Here is a 27,430-nt window from a genome sequence, read left to right as displayed (position 1 = left end):
ATTAAGGTTTAAGCCAAACTCCATACAAAATGCAGAAGGAAATGCAAAAGATACTAAACATAAACTTCCTAAAGAAATAATGCTTTATTCTACCTATCAATGAATTTAAGAAAACAAGGAAGACTTGAGAAATCAGGTATTGGATACACGTTCTCTACCAGTCCCCCGAGAAAAGATTTTTGAAATGATTTCTGAGAAAGCTCTATATCTATAAAAGGAGTGAATAAAAGTTCACATCTGTCTTTAATAATCTAATTTCTTCAACATTTATTCTATCACCTGAAGCTGGCAAGAGTTACCTTGTTAGAACTCCTCCTGAATGTCCGATTGTGCATCTGCAGAGCAATCAGATACAAATATCAAAACCTTCACAGAATCACAGAATGCTTTGGGTTGGAAGGGACCTTAAAGGTCACCTAGTTCCAACCCCCCTGCCCTGGGCAGGGACACCTTCCACCAGACCAGGTTGCTCCAAGCCCCATCCAACCTGGCCTTGAACACTGCCAGGGATGGGGCAGCCACAACCTCTCTGGGCAACCTGTTCCAGCGCCTCAGCTCAGCCACCTGAGGTCCTCCCCCCGGGCACGCCTTTTGCAGGCAGCTCTGCTGCCCGTCCCTGCCCCAGGAGAAAGGTCTCGGCACTCCCTGCGGTCCGAGGTCTGCACCGCAGCCTCTCCCTTCAGCAGCTCCGTCTGGGCAGGGGCATCGGCCCCGGCTGGGGTAGGTGGTGCGGACCCCCCAGCCGGAGCTGCAGCCTTTGCTCTGCCCTGAGGTAGGACCTACCGTCAGGTAGGACGAGCGCCCTCGGCCCATGCAGACGGTCGCAGAGTGGTGCCCGCCTGTCGGGTCGTGCGGACTTCGAGCCTCTCCGCTCGGCCAGCGGAACGTCTTTCCCTCGAAAGGGAAAGGGAAATGACTTTCCCGCGCGAACCGCCGCGCCACACCCCAGCTGAGGCGCCACGCCCCGTTTTCCCGCGCTCCCGGTCCCCGGCGCTCCCGTGGGCCGCCCTTAGTGGGAGTGGGGGCGGCCGCCGTGACTCCTGGCCCTGCCCAGGCCTCCCCAGCCGCTCGCTCTGGTGAGAGCTGCCGGCTCCCAGTGGGTCTCCGTGCTCCCCTGGGGTTTCCCCAGCTCAGGAAACTGCCCTGCATGCAGCGATCCCCTGCTCCGCCGCGGAACGCGCCTGTACCGGAGCCGATCGCCTCGGCGAGTCCTTGAGGTCACGTATTTGCTGCTTAAGAAAGAAACAACTTCCTTGTTATTCCTTTGAGAAAGGCTCTGGTCTCAGAGGTTTGCAGTTCCTGCAGTGCCAACTTGACGTTGTAGCAAAACTTAAAATATTAAATTTTAGCATGTCAGGATTGGCACTATGTGTGCCTCCAAACTCACTCTTCTGGACTTTTAAGTTAGGAACTTTGATGAGTCCTGTAATAGCTTCACTGGGAACCTGATATGTTCTTCAAAGCTCCCAGTTTACAATACATTAAAGAAACAATTCGACGTTAATTAAAGAACTAAACTTGTGATAATTCATGTATGTAGTCTGCTAGAATTTATAATAAAGGATTTATATTAATTAATTTTGCATCTCAGCTTTTCTTTTTCATGAAGTTTAATCTCATAGTACATTGGTAAATGATTGTTTGTGCATTTGTGTTTAAAATATGAAGAATTGTTTTACATGTCCTCACTCATTAGGGAGTTAGATAGGTCATGTAAAACAGATTTTAAACCTAATTCATTTTGTCATGTTTTCCATTGGAATTTTGAAACCACAGCACCCATCTAGTAGTTTGTGAATCGATTCTAATTTTACCATGGTTTTTTTTTCTTTAAGTTTTTTTTTATGGCAAAACTGCATATAAAATATGCAGGCTGAGTATGTGAGCACATTCCCATCATTCCACAGATAAAATCGCTATCAGCTACCACTTTATATCTTGAGGGTTTGGTTTTTTTTTCATTCTCACTACAGAGCTGGTCTCAAAGTACTGTTCTGATGATAAAATTGTAAGGAATAAACAAATACACAGTTCTGCATTTGGGTATGCTGTGGAACAGTTATATTAAAGGACATTGCTGTTAAACTTACTATTTTGTAAGACTCTCAAAATGTCCTTTCAACAGCAATTAATCCGATTCTTTTATTATTTTCCACTTTCTTTCAACATTAGGTTATCAGCTGACACAAATCAGAATAGGCAATTGCCTATTCTGAATTCCCAAGTGGAAGAGGGTCAGATTGGGTAGGACTAACCTTGGAAATAAACATGACAATGTGCGTCTGTGAGATCAGGTAGATAGCAAACTGCGTTATCACAGCGTAGAGCTCAGCCTGTGTTCTACCACTTGCTTAGCTTCATATAAGCAGCTACCATCCCATTAAGAGGTGTGAGCTGCTGTAGCTATGCTGTGTGCCAGCCATATCAGGTCTAGTAAGTTCAAAGCTAGCTCACAAGCATAGTCAGGCTGGTTTGAATAGGCTATAGCTCTTTTGCCAAGTTACCCCCACTGAAACATATACAAGCTCTCCTGTAGGTACATTTTTTTTTTTTAAATAGAGGATCTTCAAGAAAGAAAATACAATTTCAGAGTTGTTACTGTTCATGTAATGACCCATTCATGGCCTGTAATCCTAAGCAACTGAAGGAACTTTCCTAAGCAATCCTCAGTTTTGTAGAAACTAGACACATTGGTCACCTGCTGACTGTTGTGTTTCTTTCCAGCTAGTGATCATTACTAGAAGGGGTTTGGAGACACACACGTCCTAACATTACTGCTTACATATGAAATCACTTGTGACTACAAATGGACCTGGATATTTGGTTGTTTTGAGTTTCTTTTATTTTTCTTTCCTTTATAATGGCCAGTGGTAGTGGCCAAGTGTTAAGACAGCAATTGTCTCAGCAATTAGATCATCAAACATGTCACATATAATTCCCAATTTGATCAGTTTTAACAAGTTTAACTTTGTGATATTCAAAGCTCCATTTCTGGAAGAATACAAAGTTGTTATCATAAATGACATAAAATTTAAAAAAAAAAGTATGTTAATACGGGATATGCAAAGAGCAACCCTTCAAAATTGCCAACTATGCAATCATAAGCTTGACAATGACTAGCAAAGCCTCAGTTCAACAAAAAAGGTTCTGTGTTTTAGAAGACCACAAAACAAACATTAGTCAATGGGATCATACTAAAAATACTTCAGAAGAAGATATCAACATTTATTGGACTCTTTCAAGCAGTGAGAATTGGCAATTCTCTTTGGGTTTTGAGTGACATAATCTCACAAAGAGATCTAAGAATCTATAATCTAAGAATATATGTGGGTGTAAAGACTATACCTATGCAGGAATAAACTGCACAAATAAAAGGTGTGAAACACTATTTAGACTGTAGTTCTGCAGAGGGCAGTTTGGAAGCTATAGGTCATTTAAGCTTAGACATGATTTACAAACATCACGCAGTTGTAAAAATATAACAAGTATTGTTATGATACACTGCACATTACAGCCTGAGTTAGAATACCATATTATATACGAGTACAGGAACATAAAAGACAGAAACTTGACTCATCAGAGATCTAGTGAACAAGACCTATAACAAAATGTGGAAGAAACTGTTTGTTTGGGGTTTTTTTAAGCAACAGAAGACTGAGTGGAAACATCAGTCATGATATGTACATTAAAAAAATCAAGATATGTAAAAATCTACAAAGAGAAGGGAAATCAGTTCTTTTCCACATCCCCTGCAAATAAGCCACAAGGGTTAACGGAGGTAAGGAAATATAATTTAAAGAAAACCTGCAGGAATAAGTGAAGACAGAGGCTACTGACACACAGAGACAGTGGACCCTGTACCCAGGAAGACATTTCCAAGAATCAACTTGGTTAAATCTCTGAGTTATTTTCTTCTTGAGCTAAGGACGGACTATGGTGACAAGGTCAACATCATAACACACAGGGACAGTGAACATGCTTGATTCCAGGTGACAGATCAAAGAGAGAGGCAGAAACATCATGTTATGTCAGCTCCTGGTTCTGTAGGAGGTCTCACACAGGGTTTTGTCTCCATGACCATAGGACCCTGTTTGAGGAATGAGACTGCTGGGAAGAGACGGGTTTATCTGAAAGAGTGGTTCAAGGACATCTTTGCCAACAGACGTGTTAGCGAAGAGATCATTAAAAAGGTGACCAGCACTTTTTGTGCTAGAACCTTGAGTATTTTATGGTCCAAACATTCATGTTACAAATAACCTATACAGGTAGCCCCTGCAGTTTGGCAGTCTGTATTTCAGAATACCTTTCTGTAGGTTTTTCATCTTCAAGAAAGATAACCAGGTGTCACGGCCCGCAGCGGCCAGAGCAGGAGGGCGGTGGGGGAGCGCGGCCTTGGGCAGGTCGCGCCGGCGGTCAGCGGAAGGTTTCCCTCGGGGCAGAAGCAGCCTGAACTCGGGAGGGGTGACAGCCGGCGGCGGGGTTTCTCTCACGAACCGCCACCCGCAGAGCACCGCGGGGCTGACCACATCTATCTCCGGAGCTGCGTTCCGGGGAGAACGCCGGGCGAGCCCTCGCCTCCGAGCGGGAACGGAGCGGAGCGGACCCCCTGGCTTTGCTCCCCGGGCTCCTCCTCAGAGAGGGCCCGCTCCTCGGCCCGGCCTCGGCCGGCGGTTTGTGTCGGAAGGAAGGGACGAGGTGCGAAGGAGAGAGACGGAGTGAAAGAGACCCCGCCGGCCCCGGGGCCAGCCGCGCGCCCTCCAGCCAGCCCGCCGGCCCCTTCGTTCGCGCCCTTTTCCCGCCTCCTCGCCCCGCCTGCGGGCGGGCGCTCGCCCTCATTAGGCTAATGAGGCGTCCCGCGCCGGCTGCGCTTCCAGAGCCTTCGGGGGGGTCCGGCCCCTTCCCTTCCTCTCCCTCCCCCTTCCCCTCGCCTCCCCCGTCGCCATGGCCGCCGCGGAGCTGCCCCGCTCGGCGTCTCGGCAGAGGGAACCGCGCGTCCTCCGGCCCGGCCCGGCCTCCCCGCCCTGTCGCCGGTGCCCGGGGCTGAGCGGGGCCGGGCGGCCGCTCCTCACCCGCGGCTCCTGCCTGGGCAGGGGCCTGGTGAGGCAGAGCTCGTCCTTCGGCCGGACTTGCCCCGCCGCGGCGTTCGGGAACCCCTTCGGTCTCTCATACCAGGCTGGCAATTCAGTGCATGTAGGGTGTGCTCGGTGTGAGAAAGCTCACCTACTCCCAGCTGAAACGAAGTGGACATAGATGCGTATTTGAGCCCGCATGAAAGGTTAGTGCAATATTTAGCTTACCCCAAGCTGTGCTCTTCCTGGGAGCAGAGCTGCATCCGAATATTTCAGATCTTAGTTTACTTTTGATCTTGGATATGGACTTAAAGGCTACATTTAAAGTATCACATAAAATGGAATCAACAGTGAAGACATGTATGAGTAAAGATAACCAATTAATGTGGAAACTTGATTAGTAGTGAAAGCTAAATTAGACAAATTTACTTCAGGACTTGAATGCTGTATGATAATCTTAAAATACTTCCACGTTTTGGAAAATGAAGTCTGTTATCAAATATCCAAGTGGTGGGAAAATAAAGCTCATTGGAACTTAGGACAAGTGGGGACATCCTCGGTTATTGAGGCCAGTTCCACAATGCAACAGAGTGACAAAAAAACTAACCTGAAAGGGACAGCGTGGAGTTTCCTGGTTTGAGTTTCACAATGCTTCAACCTGAACAGCACTGCTTATTTTGATTTTATTACATCTGCAAGTGGAAACAATGTGTCACTTCAGGAAGAAAGCCTTTGGGAAAAATAATGTGTTCTTAACCAAAAATCTGTTCCCTGGATGATACCCTTACCATTAATGTTTAGTAATGTATCCTCTCAAAAAATAAGGACTAATCATATTTCCAAATGTAACAGCATGGCTACCAATGCTGGTACATGATAACATCTGTGAAATGAACACAGGAATTACAGTTTACCTCATTAATCTGCATGATTTGTACTCTCCTCCATCAATATATTAACTACTACAGATTATCTGCATTTTCTTTGATAGTTAGGTAGAATCATGCAAAATATATGATACCAGATAATCCAGAATAATCCAAATAGTGATGATTGTGTGGTGCCTTCCAAAAAAGTTCAGTCTAAGACAAGACTGAAAAGGAGATTCTTTGAAAGCATGCCTGATATCTGACTTCTCTTGTATTCTGTGCAGGTTGTGCTCTGTATCTTATGTGAGAACCCAACCGTATATTAGAATTCATAAATAAATTCTGCAAGAAAGAGGGAAAAGAACTCTCACATTGATTGTGCTGGGACACAATCTATATTATTTATCTATATTTGTTGTTATTTTGCTGACACAAATAACAACTCTGTACAAATTATTTTTTCTGGTATTCACAAATGCATCATAGATTGACATTTCACGATGATTCTGAAGGCTTTTGGATTTGTTTTCTAAATGAGATAAGGTTGAGAGACTTTAAAGATGACAGAAAAATAGGAAGGAAAGATGTAAAATCATCTGGTTTTCCTAACATAAAATTATCTTAATTTATTGATTTTTTTTTTGGTAGTTTTAAAAATAATTTTTTAAGAAAACAAAAAAATTGGGAATTCTTTGCATTACATAAATAAGCATCTGTTTAACGTATAGTGAAAGCATGCCACATCATCTTTTGCAGTTCATGTCCTGGGAACCCAATATTAAAAAAGAATGCTTTTCCTCCATTTGAATAATTATGCTAAGGTACATGGAAGGAAACTGAACAGAAGAAGAGAAGAAAAACTTTCAACAGGAACACCTTCACTTTATGTATGGATTTTTTAAAATTATCTTAGTAACAATGAAGATCTGATTTATTTTGTTCTTCCAATCAAACTGGATGTGCTAATGGTTGTGTAAGGATTAGTGGTGATATTTGGAATTAAGACAGAACGAAGGTATAGATGTGTGGTGGGTTGACCTTGGCTGGCAGTCAGACACCCACCCAGATGCTCTCTCACTCTGCCTTCTCACCAGCATGGGGGGAGAGGATGAAAAATTTTATGGGTTGAGATAAACAGGGAGATCACTTAGCAACTACTGTCACAGGTAAAACAGACTCAAATTGGGGAAAATTGGTTTAATTTATTGCCAATTAATGTAGGTTTGCATAGTGAGAAACAAAGGCAAATTAAAACAATACCCTCCCCATCCCTGTTTTTTCCGCAAGGCCCAGCTTCACTCCCTCGCTCCCGACTCCTCCACCTCCTCCCCACCCCGAGCAGCGCAGGGGGACGGGGAATGGCGGTCGAGGTCAGTCCGTAACAGCCCCTCTCTGCTGATCCTTCCTCCTCACGCTGTTCCCCTGCTCCAGCGTGGGGGCCTCCGTGGGCTGCAGTCCTTCAGGAAAAACCTGCTCCCATGTGGGTTCTCCAGGGGCTGCAGTTCCTGTCAGGAAAACCGGCTCCAGCCCAGTCTTCTCCACTGGCTGCTGGGGAACCTCTGCTGAGGTGCCTGGACCCCCTCCTTCCCTCCTCCTCCTCCTCCTGGGTGCTGGCAGGGCTGTTTCTCACACTTTTTACCTCGCTTCTGACCGCCCGTGTCACGTTTCTGCCCTTTCTCACCCAGGTTTTCCCCCCGTTGGCTGCGGGGCTGAGCCGGGCCCGGCGGTGGGTGGGTTGGAGCCGGCTGGAACCGGCTGTGTCCGGCGCGGACCCTCCTCACAGAGGCCGTCTCTGCGGCCCCTCACCGCCAGCCCCGGGGCACCCGCACCCCGTAAAAAATGAGAAAATTGAGTTACCCTTTCCTTTTGTAAGTCATTAGTCTTTGGATTTTTGTTTTAGTGATGGCTACTTTACTTCTTTTAGCAACGTATACAGCGTCGTCGTTTATTGTATTTAAGCTGTGCACTTTACATGTGCTGAAGGCCTGATTCGTATGGCACGTGTTTGTTACGCCTCAGTGTATTTGTATTTTTTTACTGCTCGTCTCCACAGTAGAAAACACCAGACAACGGATGAGAGATAATTGATGTACTCTGTCTTATATTAACATGGCAAAATTCAAAAAAGGTTTCATAAAAATACTTAAGTGACTCTTTTATAAGCAAAATGCTTGAAAATCTGTATAGTGTTTGCATACTGGTATGAATGTGGTCTTACTTTCTGGAAGTACTTCCTACTTCATTTATTGCTTTATTCCAGCAATAAAGACATGTCTTGGTAATATTGAATAAGAAATGAGTGAAATTTAATTCTTTGTAAATAAAATACAGAAACTCTGACTTCCAGCTTCCTTTTTCAGGGGAATACGCCCATTGGTTTTAATTACAGAACAACATTTGGAATAGAAGTTTCATGTTAATAGCACACATAAAGATGAAGAAAATCAAAGCTTACCTTGCTTCCTTTGCAGGTTTTTCAGGCCAGTACTGTGAAATAGAAATGAATGAGTGTGATTCAGCTCCCTGCTTGAATGGTGCTGTCTGTCAGAATGATGTCAACAGCTATGATTGTTTTTGCCCTGAAGGTAAGTTGTTCAAAATAATTTATTTTTATTATCTTTGACAATTTTTGAAATTGCCTGCAGTCTGCAAAACATCTTCTTGACAGTCTTCAAAACCATTGTTAAAATTTCCTTTCATAGAAAGTTATTCATTCTTTTCTGAAGTCTCATTTGCATCTTTGTCCACCAAGGCACCCAATAAAACAAGCATGCTCATTAAGAATGGAGACAGATATACTTGTAAGTGCTACTTTTTTCAGACAGAACCTCATGATTTTGGCGAAGTCTGAAGGAGTGGAGAAAACACAAATGAGCAGTGTCTGAAATCCATGGAAAATGTAATCAATAAACTTACAAAGAAAATATTTTATCCTGATGTACTAACTTGCAGCTTTATGACTGAGCATAGCAAGAAAATTACAATGGCCATAATAATGACTGTATTATATCTTCAGTACAAAAATCTATTAAAAATTTCACAGACAAAAATAATGTGATTTTCAGCACTTTTGGTCTGTTTCTTTATAAATGCATATTGCTCAGTGTTATCAAGTGTATGAACAAATGAGGGGTTTCAAGAAAAAAGTAGTTAAAGGAAAAACTAAAATGCTTTAAAACATTTAATATTACAGTGTCTTTCTGGCATACTTTCAGAAATGGGTTTCTTCTGAATATTTATATGTTTTTTTAAATTGGATTTTTAGTTAAAAATAAAGTCAAGGTTGTGATTTATAACCTGGTACTTTGTTTCTGCATTTTAAACTTTCTTATACCTGTTTGATTTTAATCTTCAAATAGTACAACTTTATAAGTATGGACTGATGGTGAGTTGATTTCATAGCTTACAATATTTCAGGTATTTATATATTAATACAAGCATTGTAGTGGTGATGATAAGCTCAGGAACTCATCACAAAAGATGAAATTGCTACAAATAATTCCCATAAGTACAGCCTCCATCATTAGTTAGCTTAAATTAGAAGCCAAAACAGATATTGGAAGGCAGCTGAAAATTAAGCTTGCAAAAGATCATTCAGCTCTTTAGTCTGCCTGACCAGCTTATAGATAAATAAATCTTGGCATCCACACTGATAATTTTGTGGCTTACTTGTTACCTGTGAGACATGGGTCTGATTAAACTCTAAATGCAAATGAGAATTGTTACTGTATACATTATTAATGAACTAAGGGTAATTCTAAAGTTTTATGACTCAGGGATCAGTGGAAATTGGTTCCATGGTCAGTTTGAGAAATTATGGGAATATGCCTTGCACTGAGGGTGCTGATAGCTTAGCATTAGTCATGGTCTTCCTGCAGTCATGGCCTGCGACAGCACTAATGATAGTCATTTTGTAGCATGACCATGAATTAGAATACATTTACAAGAGCGTAAAATGTCAGATATTGAAGTGGAGATTCTCCAGCAATTTCAAGTACAAAAGAACACTGTTGGACTTCTGAGTTTGCTAAGTCACTATGACACAAGAAACAAATAGAGAAAAAGTAGAGAAGTAATTATTTGAGAGTTGATTTTTAAAACTATAATCAGATGTCCAATCCCAGCATCACTTATCTTCGTCTGCAATGTTCTCAAAATGGCAGAAGATACATATATTCTTAAGTCTCTGCTAAACAAAAAGTTCAAACAGATTAATGAAAATACTGAATCCTAAATTCGTTCTTTCCATTATTAGCTCCTTTTAAAGTATATGTGATGGTCAAATGTATTTTCCTATTACTGACAGAGCAGAAAAAGCTTTTGGAAAGATCTTTCCATAAGACTTCAAGATAATTTTATTACAAGAGTAAATTGAAAAAAATATATCTTTTTAGAAAAAGGGACCCAAAGACATGCTTTAGAAATGAAGGCACAGATATAGCTGACTAATACATAGCTCTTTGGTTTTTTCCAACCAAGGTTTTGAAGGTCTGAACTGTGAAATCAACTTTGATGAGTGCACTTACGGCTTCTGTAAAAGCAATTCAACTTGTGTAGACCTGGTTGCAGACTACCGTTGTGTTTGTCCTCCAGGATTCACTGGTAAGATTTATTTTAACTCTGGAAAAGACATTAAATAGTTAAACTTTTTATTTCTTTTTCTGAAATTAAAACAAACTCTTTTTAATTGCATTTTGTTCAGTATGTTAGCATTAATAAAAATAAATTCAACTCAGTGTTCTGTGCTATTGATAATCTGCTTTAATTTCCCTACTAATGTGATAAAAATTGAAAGCAGCGTGTATGCCATTTGATTAATTGATGGAAAGCAAAACTGTATTTTGCCTGAAAAAAAAGTGTTCAAAAAACACCTAGTCTATGAAACATAGCTGAGCAATGATAGCTATAGCTGGTGCTGTTTGTCTTCAGAAGATCGTATTACAGCCATACTTGATTGAGGTAGAAATGAGAATACAATTTTAGAAAGAGGACACCTTGTTCTCTTCAGGAAGGATGCCATCAGATCCTTACGATAAATAGCTTGTAGATTGCACAATTATTTGTGTGTCTAACAGGTTTAAGAATATAGTTCTTGCATTAGGAGCAGTCTTCATGGCCCTACTTTCTGCCAGAAGCAGCTAACAGGATCGTGGGGAAATCAATAAAACTGTCTCAAAAAATATGCCATCTTAACAACTAATATGCTGTGATGTCAGGGACAGAAACACACTGAATTTCAACTGCTGATTTCAGAGGGGCAAATGGAGCAGCATTAGTCATAAGCGGTAACAGGAAGACAAGCAATGGCAGTCTTAGAAATCATACACAGTTAGTGGGTGTTGTAATAAAAAGCCAAACAGATATATACAGAGAACTCAAAATCTGTGGTGACCAATGGAGAGGAAAGGAAAAAAAGAAAGAGATCTATTATGGAGAAATGAAGGGCTAAAGAAGCAAGTAGAGCAGTGAATGATGAGGAGGCAAAATTAAGTTAGAAGTAAATAGAGCATTTCAGGTTGATAGTAACACCAGTGACATCCAGTTTAGGAGCACTTCATACATATTTTGTTAGTGGTTAAAAATAGGCAGATGGGACATAAGGAATGTAAGATGATACACAGAGATTTAGAATCTGTGAAAGTGATAATAGTTGCGGTTCCCACAGATGTCTGATTTTGCTTGATTTGTGCCAACGTATTCTAATATTATTCAGCATTACAAAACTGAGATGTGATCTATTTCCTACAAGATCACATTCTCCTTTTTTCTTTGATAACTGGCTTAGCTGCCATGAGTTTGCATAGTATATACCTATTTTGTGTCAGTCATGAAAACAATGGAGGTGATTACAAAGTATTTGTTGATATAAATAGAAGTATTTTTAATGCAATAATTTTAAAAGAAGGAGCTTTAAAAACTTACTGCTATAGTGCAAGGGTCAAAATGGAAAACATCTAACTTTTCTGTAGTAGGTTGCAAACAGTCAGTTTGAACAAGGGGATACAGGAAAAGCTGTTCCTTTGAAAATACAGCTACACTACTTTGGGATATGATGGAATCCACATTACAGAACCAGAACTATAAACTAATGTGCGGGTGTCACCAAGGCAGTGCAGAACAGGGTACGTTCTCCTTAGGAGGAACACTTTATCCTAGATTCATACTGATGCAAAGAGTTGGCCAATAAGGTGTCCGTTCATTCCAAGACAAAAAGGAGTCAAGATCTGTCAACAGTAAAACAGTTACCAGTGAGTTATGGGCAGATTTTAATGGATACCTTGAGGCCTATGCTGAAGTCATAGAAGTTCACATGACTGCATAATAGGCCATTATGAAAAGGCTCTATTTTCTCCTGTATTTCCTGGGTGAGAGACTTTTCATCATGAATATGCTATTGATCTCACTTCATATTGGCTTTTTTTGTGAGACAGGACAGCTCCCGCAGGAAAACAAATCAGCCAGTCTACTGACTGGAACTGGAAGTGGGGATAAGAATCCTCTTGATTACACTGAATATTTTAATCTGTGCTCATACTATTTGTATAATAAATGCACAGTCAGCCATTGTGGATGTCATTAGGTCTGCTCTCCACAAGCCTTCCAACAACTGCTTCAACCTCCCTAGAAAGAGTCTTTGATGCAAAGTACTGAATATTTTAGCTTTGATCTTCTAAGAAAGGCAAACAGTAGTAAAAGAATGTTCCACGCCCTTCTGAGTTCTAGGACTGATGTAAATGGCCCAGGAAGATATCGCCATAATAAGTGATACACTCAAAACGTTTTTAAGGGGAAAAGGAAACGTAGCATAGATATAGGAATTTTTTGTTTATCCAGTTAATATTTAAGCAATGTAGAAATCCATATTATACAATGAATGTAGAAAAGCACCATTAACAGCACAGTCAAAATTGTTACACCAGAAAACTTATTAATATCTACCCATACTCTTGGTGTTATGTTCAACTTTCTAGTGTCCCTCTGGGTCCTACATGTGACAGTTTCAGTCTTCTCAAGAAGGAATGGGGGAGTTTAGGCGTTAGTCATTAGCATCTTGAGCCATTTCCCAAGAGAAAGTTGATGTTCATGGTGGGGGTTTCCTCCTCTTTAGTCTGGTGTCCAGCTGGGGTTATTTTTACACATTTTCTCATCCAGCCTGTGTCCTTCTCCTGCACTGCCAGCTGCAGGCCGTGACTGGGGGTGCATGGCGGGGTATCCCCCCGCTCCCCAGCGGGGCCACCCCCCCGAGCTGAAGCTGGAGCAGGGCAGGCAGGGGTTAAACCAGTGACGCCCAGCTCAGGCCATGGCCAGGCTGAGCCCTGAGCCCCTGCGCTGCCCAGCCGGGCCTGCCCCTGCTGAGGGCAGAAGTCATATCTACTGGGCTACAACAGTGAGCTGTGACTGCGCGGAGGCCCAAGTTAGAAAGTTCATTAACTGATCTGCTCACTCCCTATCGATCACATTTTGGTCAAGGAAGTGAAATTTGAAAAAGTCCAGTAAATGTATAGGGCTGATTTTTTTCTTTTCAATTTTTTTCAAATGCATTTTTGTTTTCCTAGCACATTAATAGGCATTTCCATATAAAATTTAGCTTTAGCATCTGAGCTGGTCGGTTACAAAACCAGTCTCAGGCCTAGTTGTTTGCTTGTCTTGCTGTTTACTAGCTCTGTGCCTGGCAGCATCACTCTGCTTCGATGTCGCATGCCTTGTGCATGAACGCTCTGCTGGAAGGGCAGCACTGGACAGGAGGGAGACAGCTGCCTGTTCGAATGGCCTTGGCTGTGGAGCTTGTTCCTTCCCTGGGAGCAGAGCCGGGAAGAGGCAATACTGTGTGTGCGGCAGGGAGCGGGCCTGGATGGAGGGAGCAGCTCTCTCCTGCTGAGGAAAGCCAGCAGGGCAGGAACACCCAAAACATCTGAGAGAGTCCTGAGAGGAACAGGGAGTCTTCTTGCAGCTTCTGCTCCCAAGTGCAGTTTTTATTGTTAAAGGGGTGAACACCTGAGTGCTGGCAGCTTTGCAACCTGCTGCATGGCGTTTCCTTTGCTCTGAGCAAGATAGGCAGACAGAGAGCAGCAGCTCCTGGGAAAGTCAAGGGAATGACTGTATGAAATCAAAGCTTGCTCTCAAATGCCCTCTTGTGGGAGTCAGCACACACAGGATCGTTGTAATTATCCCCTAGTAAAGAGCTGCTGGACAAATGGACAGATGGCGGCACTGCCACCTCCTTCCCTCACAACGTTTTGTTCGATTTTGTCAATTAGAGGGGTTTCAAGAACATCTGGCAGCTGAGATAAATAAAGGCAGTCCAGGTCTGTTAACCTGGCAAGCCTCAAAAATTAGAAAAAGACTTGCTGAGCGCATCCAGACTGGTGAATTCTGGACATTATAAGAACCTGAAGACAGGTGAAGTAAGGAATTTTAATATTGAACAGTAGGACACCTTTAGTACCTGAAGTAGTAAGATAACTTGAATCAAAGCATCAATCAGGTGGGCTGGTATGGAATTCATCAGTGATCCAGAAGGAGGAAGCAATTTTATGAGGTGTTGGTTACTAACTGTTTTCATTATTTGGGTGGATTTTCTCTGGTAGTGTAAGTGACTGGAACCCAAGAATTTTGAAAGTCAGTGTTCTGGGATGAGAAGGCATGTTTTTTTAATCTCGAATAAGTGACAGGATTATATTTTGCCCATTGTAAACCCTTTGCCTATTTTAAATTTTAAAAGATATTATTAGTTAAATGGACTTCAAAATTGTGCACATGTGCCTGAGTGTAGAAGTGATCCCTGTGCTAGTAATGTTACCTGATCAGAAAGGAACTCCCGAAACACACAAAGTATGTTTAGAGAGGAGACATTGCTTTATTCTGCGCAGGGTGCAAGGTGGAAGATTTCCACAAACCGAGCCCACCTACTGAGGTTTTCAGTCCATCCTTACACACTGCAGTTAAACCACCACGCCTATCTCATACATATGTTCCACCTAACTATTGCATATTCATTATGTTGAGCAGGCATGACATAGCGTTCTCTTGAGCAATCACCCCAGTCTTCTATGCCTGTGCAGAGGTCTCGGGTGGGCTTCGGGGGTCCCTTGGGGAAGACTACCCCTCCTCCTTTTGTACTTTTATGGGCGTGTGTCACCTGCGGACACCCGGGTCTGTGTTTCTCAATGCCAAAGGAGGATGTATGTCCTTAATTAGCAAGTCTGTGACTCTGAAATGTCTGGTGCCTTGACTATTATCCAAACACTCCTTAAGCATCCTCCATTGTAAGCAGAATCTTCAATTAGATAAGCTTTACCTTGAGCACACGTAATCTAAACAGTCCTTGAATGGCAAGCATACCACACTTCTCATGTTTTAGGTTTTTTCTTTAAGCTATCACTGCCTTCTTTTTCATTAATCGGTCTTTTGAAAGCTTGAGGCAACAGTAAGGTGACACTAGTGAACACTGGCTAGAGGAAACATGATTCCAAAGTGATTTTTACTTTAGCACTTAGCACTGAATTTTGTTATAATTTATATGCATGAGATTCTTAATCTGACTTCCTCACTTATATCATGGTCCATATGAATCCTCTATGTGTAACATGATCCTTGTTTTAGGTTTTGCCTGTGTCTCATTCATGTTTTTCATTATCATGAGGCAGTATGAATCAACAGTCAAAATCTACCATCAGTCACATGTTGACTTAAATAAGTCTTTAGGCTTTACACAGCAGACTAAATAAATTTGCAAGCTTTTTAATATGCTTTCTGAAGATCAAATCTATATAATTTCCTCTGGCTTGTCTCATACTATGAGCTTTAGGAATCCTGTGATAGCTATTGTGGCTAAACAAGTGGTCCCTGCAAAACTGAACATTTGAAAACCAAAATTAGAGAAGGATGTGCAGTGTCTTCTAGCTCAACTCCATCACAAGGCAAAAGGTGATACCTTTTTTTGTGCTTTCAAAAATCTTTTCCTGTGCATTCTTTTTCTACGGTTTTCTAAGCTTTGTTTTCAGCAAGCCTGCAAAAGCTGCTCTATTTTAAGCAGCTTTTGCCTGACCCAGGTGTTTGTAGTTAATAGCAGGACCACTGCACAGTTTAAAATCATTGAGTCACTCCATCCTCCATTCCACACTAATCATCTCCAGTCCTGTCTTCACAATTCAAAGGAAAGAATCAGCCTGAGAAATCTGTTGGTGCTTACCCATCTTTAGAGTCAGTCACAGATACTTGTCTCGCTTGCATCTCATGCATCAGATTATTGTTCCACATCAATGGCCCTTACAGAAGCAGCGGAAAAGCCAGGTATTCTTTCCTCTAATGTCCCCCAATGACCAAGTTCATATAAACAATAAGCCTATGTCTGATCTCTAGTCAAAGCACTAAGGTTTTTCAAACCAACCCAAAACCTGGAAGCTGAAGACTGAAGAGGGTGGGGTGGTTCCCCTGGCTCCTGGCCAGCAGAACTCTGATCACAGCGGGCCCATGGTGGCACCTGCTCAGCTGGGACAGTGCCCATGGGCTGTTGGTTTTCGGAAACACTCCAGAAGGCGGACTGCCGAGGGCAGGCTTCCCACAGTTGGGCGTGCAAACTTAACTTACTGGAAAATAAACGCTATTTAGGCATACATGGAAATGTATTCAATATGTATTTCTGTGGTTATTAGAGAATGTTTATCGTCACATCCCATGTAAGTGTACCTGCTTCCCCTGGAAGGAATTCAGGTTAGAACACTGAGTGGGGAAAAAAAAAAATCAGTAGAGTGCAGAAAAGTCTGTTTAAGTTTCATCATGCTGCAAATTACATTACATAAAAAGTTTGATAAAATAATACATAAAAACTATTGAATTTCATGAAAGAAAAACAAATCAATTATAGTTCAGTAGCAATGTTTTTTCCAGTCATCGAAAAAATAAGCAAAGTCTCTTTTTTGGGGGTGAGAAATCAAATGGCACATTTCTCCAATAGTTTTCCATCTGCAAATAATAAGCATGATTTGTTTAAATTAGAAGGTGAATAGTAACAGTTGGAACCATCTGACAAAAGATAAGTTAATTCTTCAATCAAAAATTTAATTAGCTTATATGGGATTTACTTTATCATTGCTCTACTGGAGGTGTTATGAGATTATTTTTGTATTTCAGTTTATCTACTTTATTTTAGATATAATGGGTTTTTTCACTAGTGATGTCAATTGTTATGCATAATATAATGTATGTAGAACATACATGAATATCTTTCTAGGTGTGACTGTATTTAATTAATTTTAGATAAGTTGGAACATAATGATTTAATATGAATAGGCTTGTTTTTCAATTAAAAAATGTCAGTTGCTGGGAGGCCCTTATCAAATAAAAAATGAAAACCAGTCATGTCTAGAAAAGCTCATACACTGATTAAAGCACACACAGAAGGCTCTGGAAAACATGGTTGAAATTCTTAGTCTTCCTGGGTTACTGTGGGAAATCAACCAAATTTCTCCTTAACTCCATACATTTTCTATAAAGTATTTCTCTTTTCTCCTCTTCTTTGGACGTGTCTTTTATTTATATTCTAAACAGTTAAGGTCCTGGATGACATCATACTATGAACAGTAATATGCCAGCACAGTGAGCACAATTTTTACTTCTTACATCTGAGCGCACCTGTAAAAATAGAATCATAGAATCACAGAATCACAGAATGCTTTGGGTTGGAAGGGACCTTAAAGGTCACCTAGTTCCAACCCCCCTGCCATGGGCAGGGACACCTTCCACCAGACCAGGTTGCTCAAAGCCCCATCCAACCTGGCCTTGAACACTGCCAGGGATGGGGCAGCCACAACCTCTCTGGGCAATCTGTTTCAGTGCCTCACAACCCTCACGGTGAAGAACTTCTTCCTTACATCTCATCTAAATCTACCCTCTTTCAGTTTAAAGCCATTACCCCTGGTCCTGTCACTACATGCCTTTGTAAAAAGTCCCTCTCTGGCTTTCTCACGGGCCCCCTCTAGGTACGAAAAGGCTGCTCTAATAAGGTCTCCCTGGAGCCTTCTCTTCTCCAGGCTGAACAACCCCAACTCTCTCAGCCTGTCTTCATAGGAGAGGTGCTCCAGTCCTCTGATCATCTTCGTGGACTTGCTCCAACAGGTCCACGTCCTTCCTATGTTGGGGACCCCAGAGCTGAATGCAGTACTGCAGGTGGGGTCTCACCAGAGCAGAGGGGCAGAATCACCTCCTTTGACCTGCTGGTCACGCTTCTTTTCATACAGCTCAGGGTACGGCTGGCTTTCTGGGCTGTAAATGCACATCACTGGGTCCTGTTAAGCTTCTCATCAGCCAGCACCCCTGGGTCCTTCTCCGCAGGGCTGCTCTTGAATCTGTTCTCTGCCCAGCCTGTATTTGTGCTTAGGATTGCCCCGACCCATGTGCAGGACCTTGCACTTGGTCTTGTTGAACTTCATGAGGTTCACACGGGCCCACCTCTCAAGCCTGCCAAGGACCCTCTGGATGACATCCCTTCCCTTCAGTGTGTTGACTGCACCACACGGCTTGGTGTCATCAGCAAACTTGCTGAGAGTGCACTCGATCCCACTGTCCATGTCACTGACAAAGATGTTAAACAGCACTGGTCCTAATACCAACCCCTGAGGAACGCCACTTGTCACTGCTCTCCACTTGGACATCGAGCCATTGACTGCAACTTTTTGAGTGCGACCAACCAGCCAATTCCTTATCCACCAAGTGGTCCATCTGCCAAATCCATGTCTCTCCAATTTAGAGACAAGGATGTTGTGTCAAATGCTTTGCACAAGTCCTGGTAGATGGTGTCAGCTGCTCTTCCCTTATCCACCAACGCTGTAACCCTATCATAAAAGGCCACCAAATTTGTCAGGCACAACTTGCCCTCAGTGAAGCCATGTTGGCTGTCACGAGTCACCTCCTTATTTTCCATGTGCCTTAGCAGAGTTTCCAGGAGGATCCGCTCCATGATTTGCTGGGCACAGAGGTGAGACTGACTGGCCTGTAGTTCCCTGGGTCTTCCTATTTTCCCTTTTTAAAAGTGGGCGTTAGGCTTCACCTTTTCCAGTCAATGGGAACTTCCCCGGACTGCCACGACTTCTAAGATATGATGGATAGTGGCTTAGCCATTTCATCCATCAGTTCCCTCAGGACCTGTGGATGCAGCTCATCAAGTCCCATGGACTTGTACACCTTCAGGTTCCTTAGATGGTCTCAAACCTGAGCTGCTACAGTGGGCAGTTCTTCATTCTCCCAGTCCCTGCCTTTGCCTTCTGCATCTTGGGTGGTGTGGCTGCCGGTGAAGACCGAGACAAAAAAGTCATTGAGTACCTCAGCCTTCTCCATATCCCAGGTAACCAGGTCTGCCATTTCCTTCTGGAGAGGGCCCACATTTTCCCTAGTCTTCCTTTTATCACCGACGTACCTATAGAAGCTCTTCTTGTTGCCCTTGACGTCCCTAGCAAGATTTAATTCTATCATCAGGGCTTTTGCTTTCCCAGCCTGACCCCTGGCTGCTTGGATAATTTCTCTGTATTCCTCCCAGGCTACCTGTCCTTGCACTTCAGCTGGTCATTGAACAGAGGGTGACACCCCTCCTCTCTCCCCAGCCTGTCCTTCCTACAGAGCCTGTATCCTTCCTTTCCAACACTCCAGTCATAGGAGCCATCCCACCATGTCTCCATGATGCCAGTAAGATCATAGCCCTGCAGGTGCACACGTCTCTAACTCCTCTTGCTTATTCCCCATGTATGTGCATTTGCATAGGGGCATTTAAGCTGGGCCCCCGATGAAGCTGCCTTACTGGCTGGAGTGGCTGGAATTCCTTTGTGCTGCTCTTCTGGTGCTCTGCTGCTGACCTGTGATCCCTCTCCAGGCTCTGGGCATCTGTTACTGGCACTGGCATCACACTGGAAGGAGTGGGATGGATTGAGGTTCACCTGCCCCGGCAATTTTAGTTTAATGCCCTCTTCACCAGCTTGGCAAGCCTATGACCGAAGATGCTCTTCCCCTTCAAGCATATGGATATACATATATATGAATACATATATTTTATATATGTGTGTGTATATATATATATATGTCGTGGTTTAACCCCAGCCAGCAACTAAGCACCACGCAGCCGCTCACTCACTCCCCCCCATCCAGTGGGATGGGGGAGAAAATCAGGAAAAGAAGTAAAACTCCTGGGTTGAGATAAGAACGATTTAATAGAACAGAAAAGAAGAGGCTAATAATGATGATGATAACACTAATAAAATGACAACAGTAGTAATAAAAGGATTGAAATGTACAAATGATGCGCAGGGCAATTGCTCACCACCCGCCGACCGACACCCAGCCAGTCCCCGAGCGGCGATTCCCTGCCCCCCGCTTCCCAGTTCCTAAACTAGATGGGACGTCCCATGGTATGGAATACACTGTTGGCCAGTTTGGGTCAGGTGCCCTGGCTGGGCATGAGAAGCTGAAAAATCCTTGACTGTAGTCTAAACACTACTGAGCAACAACTGAAAACATCAGTGTTATCAACATTCTTCACATACTGAACTCAAAACATAGCACTGTACCAGCTACTAGGAAGACAGTTAACTACATCCCAGCTGAAACCAGGACAATATAAAACATGGATATCAAGACAGAATTTCCAAGTGCATCAAGGTTTTTATTATAACTACCTCAATTAACCTGTTAGGACTAAATTTTCTGTTATAACATGAGCAATCAGTGAATGAACTCTGACATAAGAAAATCTGCCTCCAGCCAACTTCCCCAGTGCACATTTTCCATCCTTCCCAGATATCCTGTTAATGAATTTGAGAAGTGGATGTGGCATCTTATGTAAGAATGGTCTTCTCCATTTTTTTTATAGCAGACGGTTCCTCTTCTGAAAAAAATCTACCAAATCATTGATGTTGGAAAAAGTCTGTTGTTCAGCACTGCCTTTGCAAAACCAACTAACATTGTACCAGATGTTTTGGTAATAATTTATATTTCCCAGTATATACTGGGATGTGTTTTTAACAAGTGAAACAATTTACCTTTGGCGACCCTCTTCTTTGACAGAGCCATACTATAAAAGTTATGACACTATCAGTTTTAGTAGGACCACACTAAGTAGTAGCTGTATTTGGTGCCATCTTCAGTATCTTGTTGACTTTTTTCCTTCTTCACTCTTTGGCCTTTTTCTTTGTTTTGATTTTTTCTTTTTTTTCCTTTTTTTTTTTTTTACACCTTTCTGAGTTCTGCTACTCCCTATAACTACTGTTTTTTTCTGTATTTGAGGCATTCAACATATGTTAGGCATTTGTTCTTTGTCCATTTTGTTATCCCTAAAACTGTTTTTGCCCAGCTCCTATGTTTGCTTCACTACCAGTAACTGGCCACAAGTGAGCTGTTAATAGCCTTGGAGTCTCCAGTACCAGCCTGCAAACACACATTCAGGGCCTGTGCTCTCTCCCCTGTACTCCTTCACACTGCAGTCTTACTCTAAGGTCATAATTAGTTCATTCTATACAGGTAACTACTTGTTATTCCTGTCTACATCTTCTAACAATAAGCATAACATGACGCAATTTACAAAACTAACGAAGACTAAACCAAAGGAAGCAAGATCCACCTGGTCACTAGTCCTGAGGCCTCTGGTGTTATTTTGACACCAAACCTGTGGCCTGATGCTAGCAATGGCAATGCCACATGTCCTGGGCTACAGGGCTGCAATGGTGACAATGGGGACATTACCCCACAGCTTGACTCACTTCACTTAAACAGTAGGTTGACCGGAGAATACTGCTTGCCCAGATCTGAGGAGTCTTGAGGCAGGAGGGGAAAAGTGTTAAATGCAGAGTGATGTTTTTAAAGCTCTTTATACAACTTTTATAAGAAGATTTTTTTTTCCCTGGCACTTTTGCAGTCAGGCAAGAAACAGAATTGCATAGATTATTTGCTCTGGTGGCAGCAGAGCAGCACCTGACAGCCAGTTTTCCTAGGACCCTCCAGAACCTCCATGGACAGGACATACACATTTCACATGATGACAGTGACGCTGCAGAGCCCAGCTGCCTTGGGATGGGCTACTGCTGCCACAGAAATGCATCTGGTTCGCAGAACTGTCTTGATGTTTTCCCAGGAAAGACCCATAGAAGGCTACAGGATGAGTGAATTTATTCTGGAAGTCGTCTAACAAACCGTAGATTGCTGGTTGTATGCTCTGCATTAGATCTGTATACCAGAAGGCAGTTAATGTTGCCCATTAACCACCTTGTACTGAACCTAATTACTTAGTTTTGATTAAAGCACACAATGAATCCAAAAGCATTCAATCCTGATCTGAATGCATGAAGAGAAGCCAGAATTTCATTGGCATTTTTTTCTCGTAGTAATCACCATCAGATTTAGAAGTTTATATTAAATATTTTATTTAAATTTTTGTCTTCAACTTCGAGGTATTGTGCCTCATTACCTTTTCTACACAAAATGAAAAAGCCTCTTGCTACCCAAGTATTTTCTCTTTGTAAAGACACTTATACACTGTAATCAAGTCACTTGTTTTTGTTTGTTCTAAATGAAACAGATGGAGCTCTTTAAGCCTTTGCCGACAGCATGCTTTCTTCAATTGTTGAATAAATTGTGTAGCTTTTCCTGCATCCTTCCCACTTATTTTTAAATATGGAACATTGTAGTCAATGTTTTATGCAGAGGTGTTTTACACATCAATATTCCTTCTTGGTTTTTTTAAATACATCTGAGAATTTATTTTTTTTTCTCACAGCACTGCAATAGTCTGTCATATGCTGTGGTCTTCAGCAGTCCTTTTCAGATCACTTTTGTTGTTTCCTCACATACAGTTCAGCTACAGTTCAGTAGCTATAACCTACATTTCTTTTTCTTTGCTTGTATCTGCCAGCTGCAAGTGACCAGGAGTGATCTGCAGTACATTGGAAAATGTACTGTTTAACTAAACAAAAGTTATCACAAGATATCAGTTAGTGCATATGCTTGCGCTCCTGTGGAAGGGAGATACAGGAAAGGAAGTGAGAGTAGAAATGCAGAGTCTGTTGAAATAATAGAGTAAGGGCTTTTCACATTCACCTACAAAAAATGCTCAGGGAAGTATGAAATGGCTCATTTGTCCCATTATGATTTTCTCACGAGAAAGACTTGAGGGGTGAATATAGGTTGTATGTGCCAAAAGCTGTACTGCTTTCTTTGTAAGAGTAGGACTTTCCATCTATCCCTCTGTATTTTTAACCATATACATTTATGGTGTGCATGAAGAATGTGTTTGTCTCTGCCTGCTAGTGTTAATATTTTTATCCTCTGCTTCTCTTGTTTGCTGCATGCCTGGACTCACCTCTATCTTGCGTGACTAATACAGAAGTATGTTTTGATGGAGAGACAGAGTGGAGACATAGATTTGGATAGAAGCACTAGGTTCCAAAGTGAGAGCTCTGTTATCACACACCAAGTAGCTTAAGACCTTTACTCTACCATGAGGCAAATCAAATTTCCAAACAATCCAACTCACTACATGAACGTAAAAGCCTTTGGACCTTCTTCAGTGTTATAAACAGTGTGTGTGCCCTGTAAATTATATTATCATAACACTAGAACAAAACACTAAAGATCATCTATTCCATCCTCATCCCAGCAGAAAACTTATACTATACTATGTCATTTCTCACCTATGTTTGTCTCACCTTAAAGAAGTCCAACACCATTCCTTATTTTCCTCAGGCAATCTTTCCTTTGTGTTATTACATGAACCATTAGAAGGAGTTCCTTATCATCTAATCTGACTTTCACTGCAATTTAAATGCATTACTTCTTACCCTGTCTGCTATGAACACAGAGAACTAAAGACATTTGCAAAAGCCTTTTCTTATTTTATGATTGTCATCACATTTCTATTCAAATCTTCCTTATTTAGGCTTTACAGCCCCATTCATTTTGTTTATCCTTTGTCATTCCTGTTATGCTCATCTGGACTGTCTTCATTTGGTCCACATTTTTCTTGAATGCAGCTCACTGCACAGTGCAAAGCACTCCAAATGCACCTTTACTCCAGCTAGATGAGAATGGAAAGATTACTTTATGCTTCTAACTCGCTATGTTCCTTCTTATATATCTCAGCACACCATTTGATTTGAAACAAAATTCTGGGTTTTGTTCCTACTTAACTTGTGATTTGCTGTATTATGATATCTTCCACTTGTTCAGATTGGATAACATTTGTTATTTCAAACTCTATCTCCAATTTTTCAAAATTTATGAAAACTTCTAATCCTGTCCTCCAGCGTACCTTTTTGTGTTGCCACCAATAAGCTTACTCTGTTGTCCACCATCCAGACTGTTGTTGAAAAAATTGAGTGGAACTAGATGGACAGTAGACCTCTTTCAAAATCTGTGCAATTCATTCATCCATTTTGGTAGTAAAACCACTGATCACTAATGTATGGATATGGCTTTCCAACAATTTTTACTCATCTTATAATATTCTCTTGTAGTTCATATTTAGTCCAATTATTAGGATTTCACATGAGATAGCAGCAGGAACATTAGTGAAATCAAGGAGTATGACATGCGCTACTTTTTTTTTCATCCACAAGGCCTGTAACTCTAGTGTAGAAAGGAATTAGTTTCCTTATATAAGGCTCATTTTTTATAAGTTATTTTATATTTATAGGTTCTTACAAGTAATCAGTTTAGTAACTTTTTCCCATATGTCCTCCAGGATCTGAAATTACACAAATGGATCTATAATTTCATGGCTCTGTCTTCTATTCCTTTTTAAAGGCTAACTTTATTGAGCCTTCAGGTACTTTACCTATCTTCCACAAGTTCACAAAGAAAACTACTGAGTTTTTATCAGCCAGTACCCAAGGGTGAAGTTCATCAAACCAGCCTATCTGAACATCTAACTTGTCTGACAATTCTCCAGCCTGCCTTCTCTGTTCAACACTGAAGTTTTGCCCTTTAATCATAGGTATCAATTATGATAATGATCTGCTTGCAGCTGACCTTTTTACTGATGATTGAAGCAAAAGAAGCATTGAACAATTTGGCATGATTGCCATTATCCATAGTCATCCTTCTCCATTGAATGGCAAACCATAACTTTCCTTCATCTTTAATGCTGAGGTACTTACTTACAGCGTGATTTCTTGTTACCCTGGCCATCCCATGATAGCTACATCTTATTCAGTGCATTTGCTGGTCTGATTTCATGCCTGCATACTTATGCTATACTTCTTACGTTATCCTTAGTAACCTGACCTATTTTTTATTAGTTGGGCATTTCCATCCATTGAAAACCACAAGTGCCAAGTTGGTCTCCTAATACCTGGTGTCTTTCTCCCACAAAAAGATGGTTTGTCCTGGTGTACTTAGAGAAAGCAGCAACTTTCTTAATTACGTTTTTACTTCAGTTCAGCCTCTCATCAAGTTTCACATCAGAAATTTTCTGCATTCTTTGCAATTTTTCCTTTTTTATTATGTTTTTCACCCCACTATCCTTTCTCTTCTCAGGGATCTTGATTGCTATCACGCAAGTTCTTCACATTACTTTCTTCATATTCAGAGACTACCTTTCTCTTTTACTTAGAATCAAATCCCAGAAAATCTCTGTTTGTAGTTGCCTTTTCCACTATTACATGAAAAAAATTGCCAATAGCACATTCAAAAATCTTTGAATTTTTGAATGATTCGTTTCCAAAACGATGTTTTGGTCGTTAAATACCCTATCACTCCAAGTTCTGTGTTCCTAAGGATTCTGCTAGTTCTTTTAGTTATTTAAAATATTAAAAAAAAAAAGAAAGAAAGAAAAAAAAAAAAGCCCAAACCAAAAACCTAAGCTTTCATTCAACTGGTTTTACGAGATTTGTGATCTGTAGTGAATCATTAAATACAGCAGATCAAGGGGGACCGCAGAAACACCATGTGATCCTTTAATTCAGTAGCTCCTTAGACTGGGATTCCTGGGAGACATTACCTATCTGGTATATCAGATTTGAGTGATACAAGGATCCTTCTAGCACTTTCTGTGTAGAATACCAACAACCATTCTGCTTGCTCATATCAGTAACAGATACAGTTTTCTCACTCTGTCACTGGAGTAGCTTCTGGTATTCATTGGAGCTCTTAATCTCTACAGTTATCCCTTGATTTTGGATCAGTTTTGGATCAGAAAGATCCCAGTATAATTTATACCAGGCTAGAGCTCGCTCTAAATTAACACAGTGCACAACAGAGAGATGAGGGACTGTGGATTTTCTTTGGTATGTCCAATGAGTTAATTGTTTTCATAAGCCACCTATTATATTGTCTTCTAAATATTCTCCTCTATATGTCTTCTGTATGTTCTCCTATGTTTTTGTTGTTTCAGATTTGAATTAATTTGAATTACAGCTCAATTAAATCTCTGTAAAAGCAGAAAAATGAAGAAACAGTTAAGTGAATTTGTGATTTTCTGTTGGGATCTGAGAAATGGCTTCACTCATCTAAACATGGAAGCAATCTTGAGAAATATTTTTCTTATTATTGTTACTGAGGTTATTAAATCTCTAAAATAGTTTTTAAAATGTGGCATATAATCCTAGTAATTATGGTGTTGAGATGTAATGCTAGAATACACAAAGAATATATTTGCAAATGTAGCTCATACTTATTCCTTTAAAATATTTAATTTGTTAACTATTAGCTATGATCTATGAATATGTCTAGTTTTAAAGCTGTCAAGAAGAAATAAAATAGTGTTTCCAACCTGTAAAAGTTAAATTATGCAGTTGTCACTTGCACTGTGAAGTAGCTTTTCTGCTTTCCCAAACCCAGCATGATTTATAGTTTTAATGTTTAATTTTCCTTTCTGTCAGACAAAAATTGTTCCACGGATATTGATGAATGCTCCTTCAAGCCCTGCAAAAACGGAGGCCATTGCCATGATTTGATTGGTGAATTTTACTGTAGCTGTTTGCCAGGTAAGAAGTCAGGTGATATTTAGGTGAGAAATGCTCTATGATATTCAAGACAGAAATAGAGGTTTTCATAAGCACACAACTAAGTAGTCATTTCTTGTGATTCTATTCCTAAATAAGGAATCTTTGCTCAATTTTATGTATACTTTACCAATGTAATACTTTAATTGAATTTGAATTGAACTACCTGTGCCTACACACACAGTCTTTAAGACAGCAAGCATTTTGACCATATCTAAAAGTTTTCCATAATCTTCATTAGGGTTTCACCTTTTATCAATCAACTTTGTAGCTGGAAAAAATAAAAGTGTTTGTTTATATGCAGTGCTTTTCCAAAGCCAGAATTTGAATGAATATTTAAAAATTTCTCAAATATTATTTTTTTCCCATGTGTTAATTTAGCCTTCCACTAGCAAGTGGCTTCATATCTATCCTGAATTTTAACCAGGGAAAAAAGCAAAATTAAAGACAAGTGCTATAGTGGTGTAGTAAAAAGCTTATTACCACAGTAGTCTGTCATCTGGAAACCTTGCCT

General features: G+C 41.1%; 1 protein-coding gene across 1 annotated transcript in view; it reads left to right on the top strand.

The window, feature by feature from the left end:
• EYS (eyes shut homolog) overlaps positions 1-27,430 on the top strand; it is a 938,397-nt gene that overhangs the window by 327,418 nt on the left and 583,549 nt on the right. Inside the window, exons 13-15 of the mRNA XM_069804576.1 lie at positions 8,410-8,523; positions 10,418-10,540; positions 26,794-26,898. Of these exons, the coding sequence (XP_069660677.1) occupies positions 8,410-8,523; positions 10,418-10,540; positions 26,794-26,898 (342 nt within the window). The remainder of the gene's footprint in view (positions 1-8,409; positions 8,524-10,417; positions 10,541-26,793; positions 26,899-27,430) is intronic.

Source organism: Haliaeetus albicilla, chromosome 17 (genome assembly GCF_947461875.1).
Source record: "Haliaeetus albicilla chromosome 17, bHalAlb1.1, whole genome shotgun sequence".
In the NCBI taxonomy this organism is placed as follows: domain Eukaryota; kingdom Metazoa; phylum Chordata; class Aves; order Accipitriformes; family Accipitridae; genus Haliaeetus; species Haliaeetus albicilla.
Note: the sequence above shows the minus strand (reverse complement) of the source record. Positions and strands in the feature narration are given on the sequence as shown.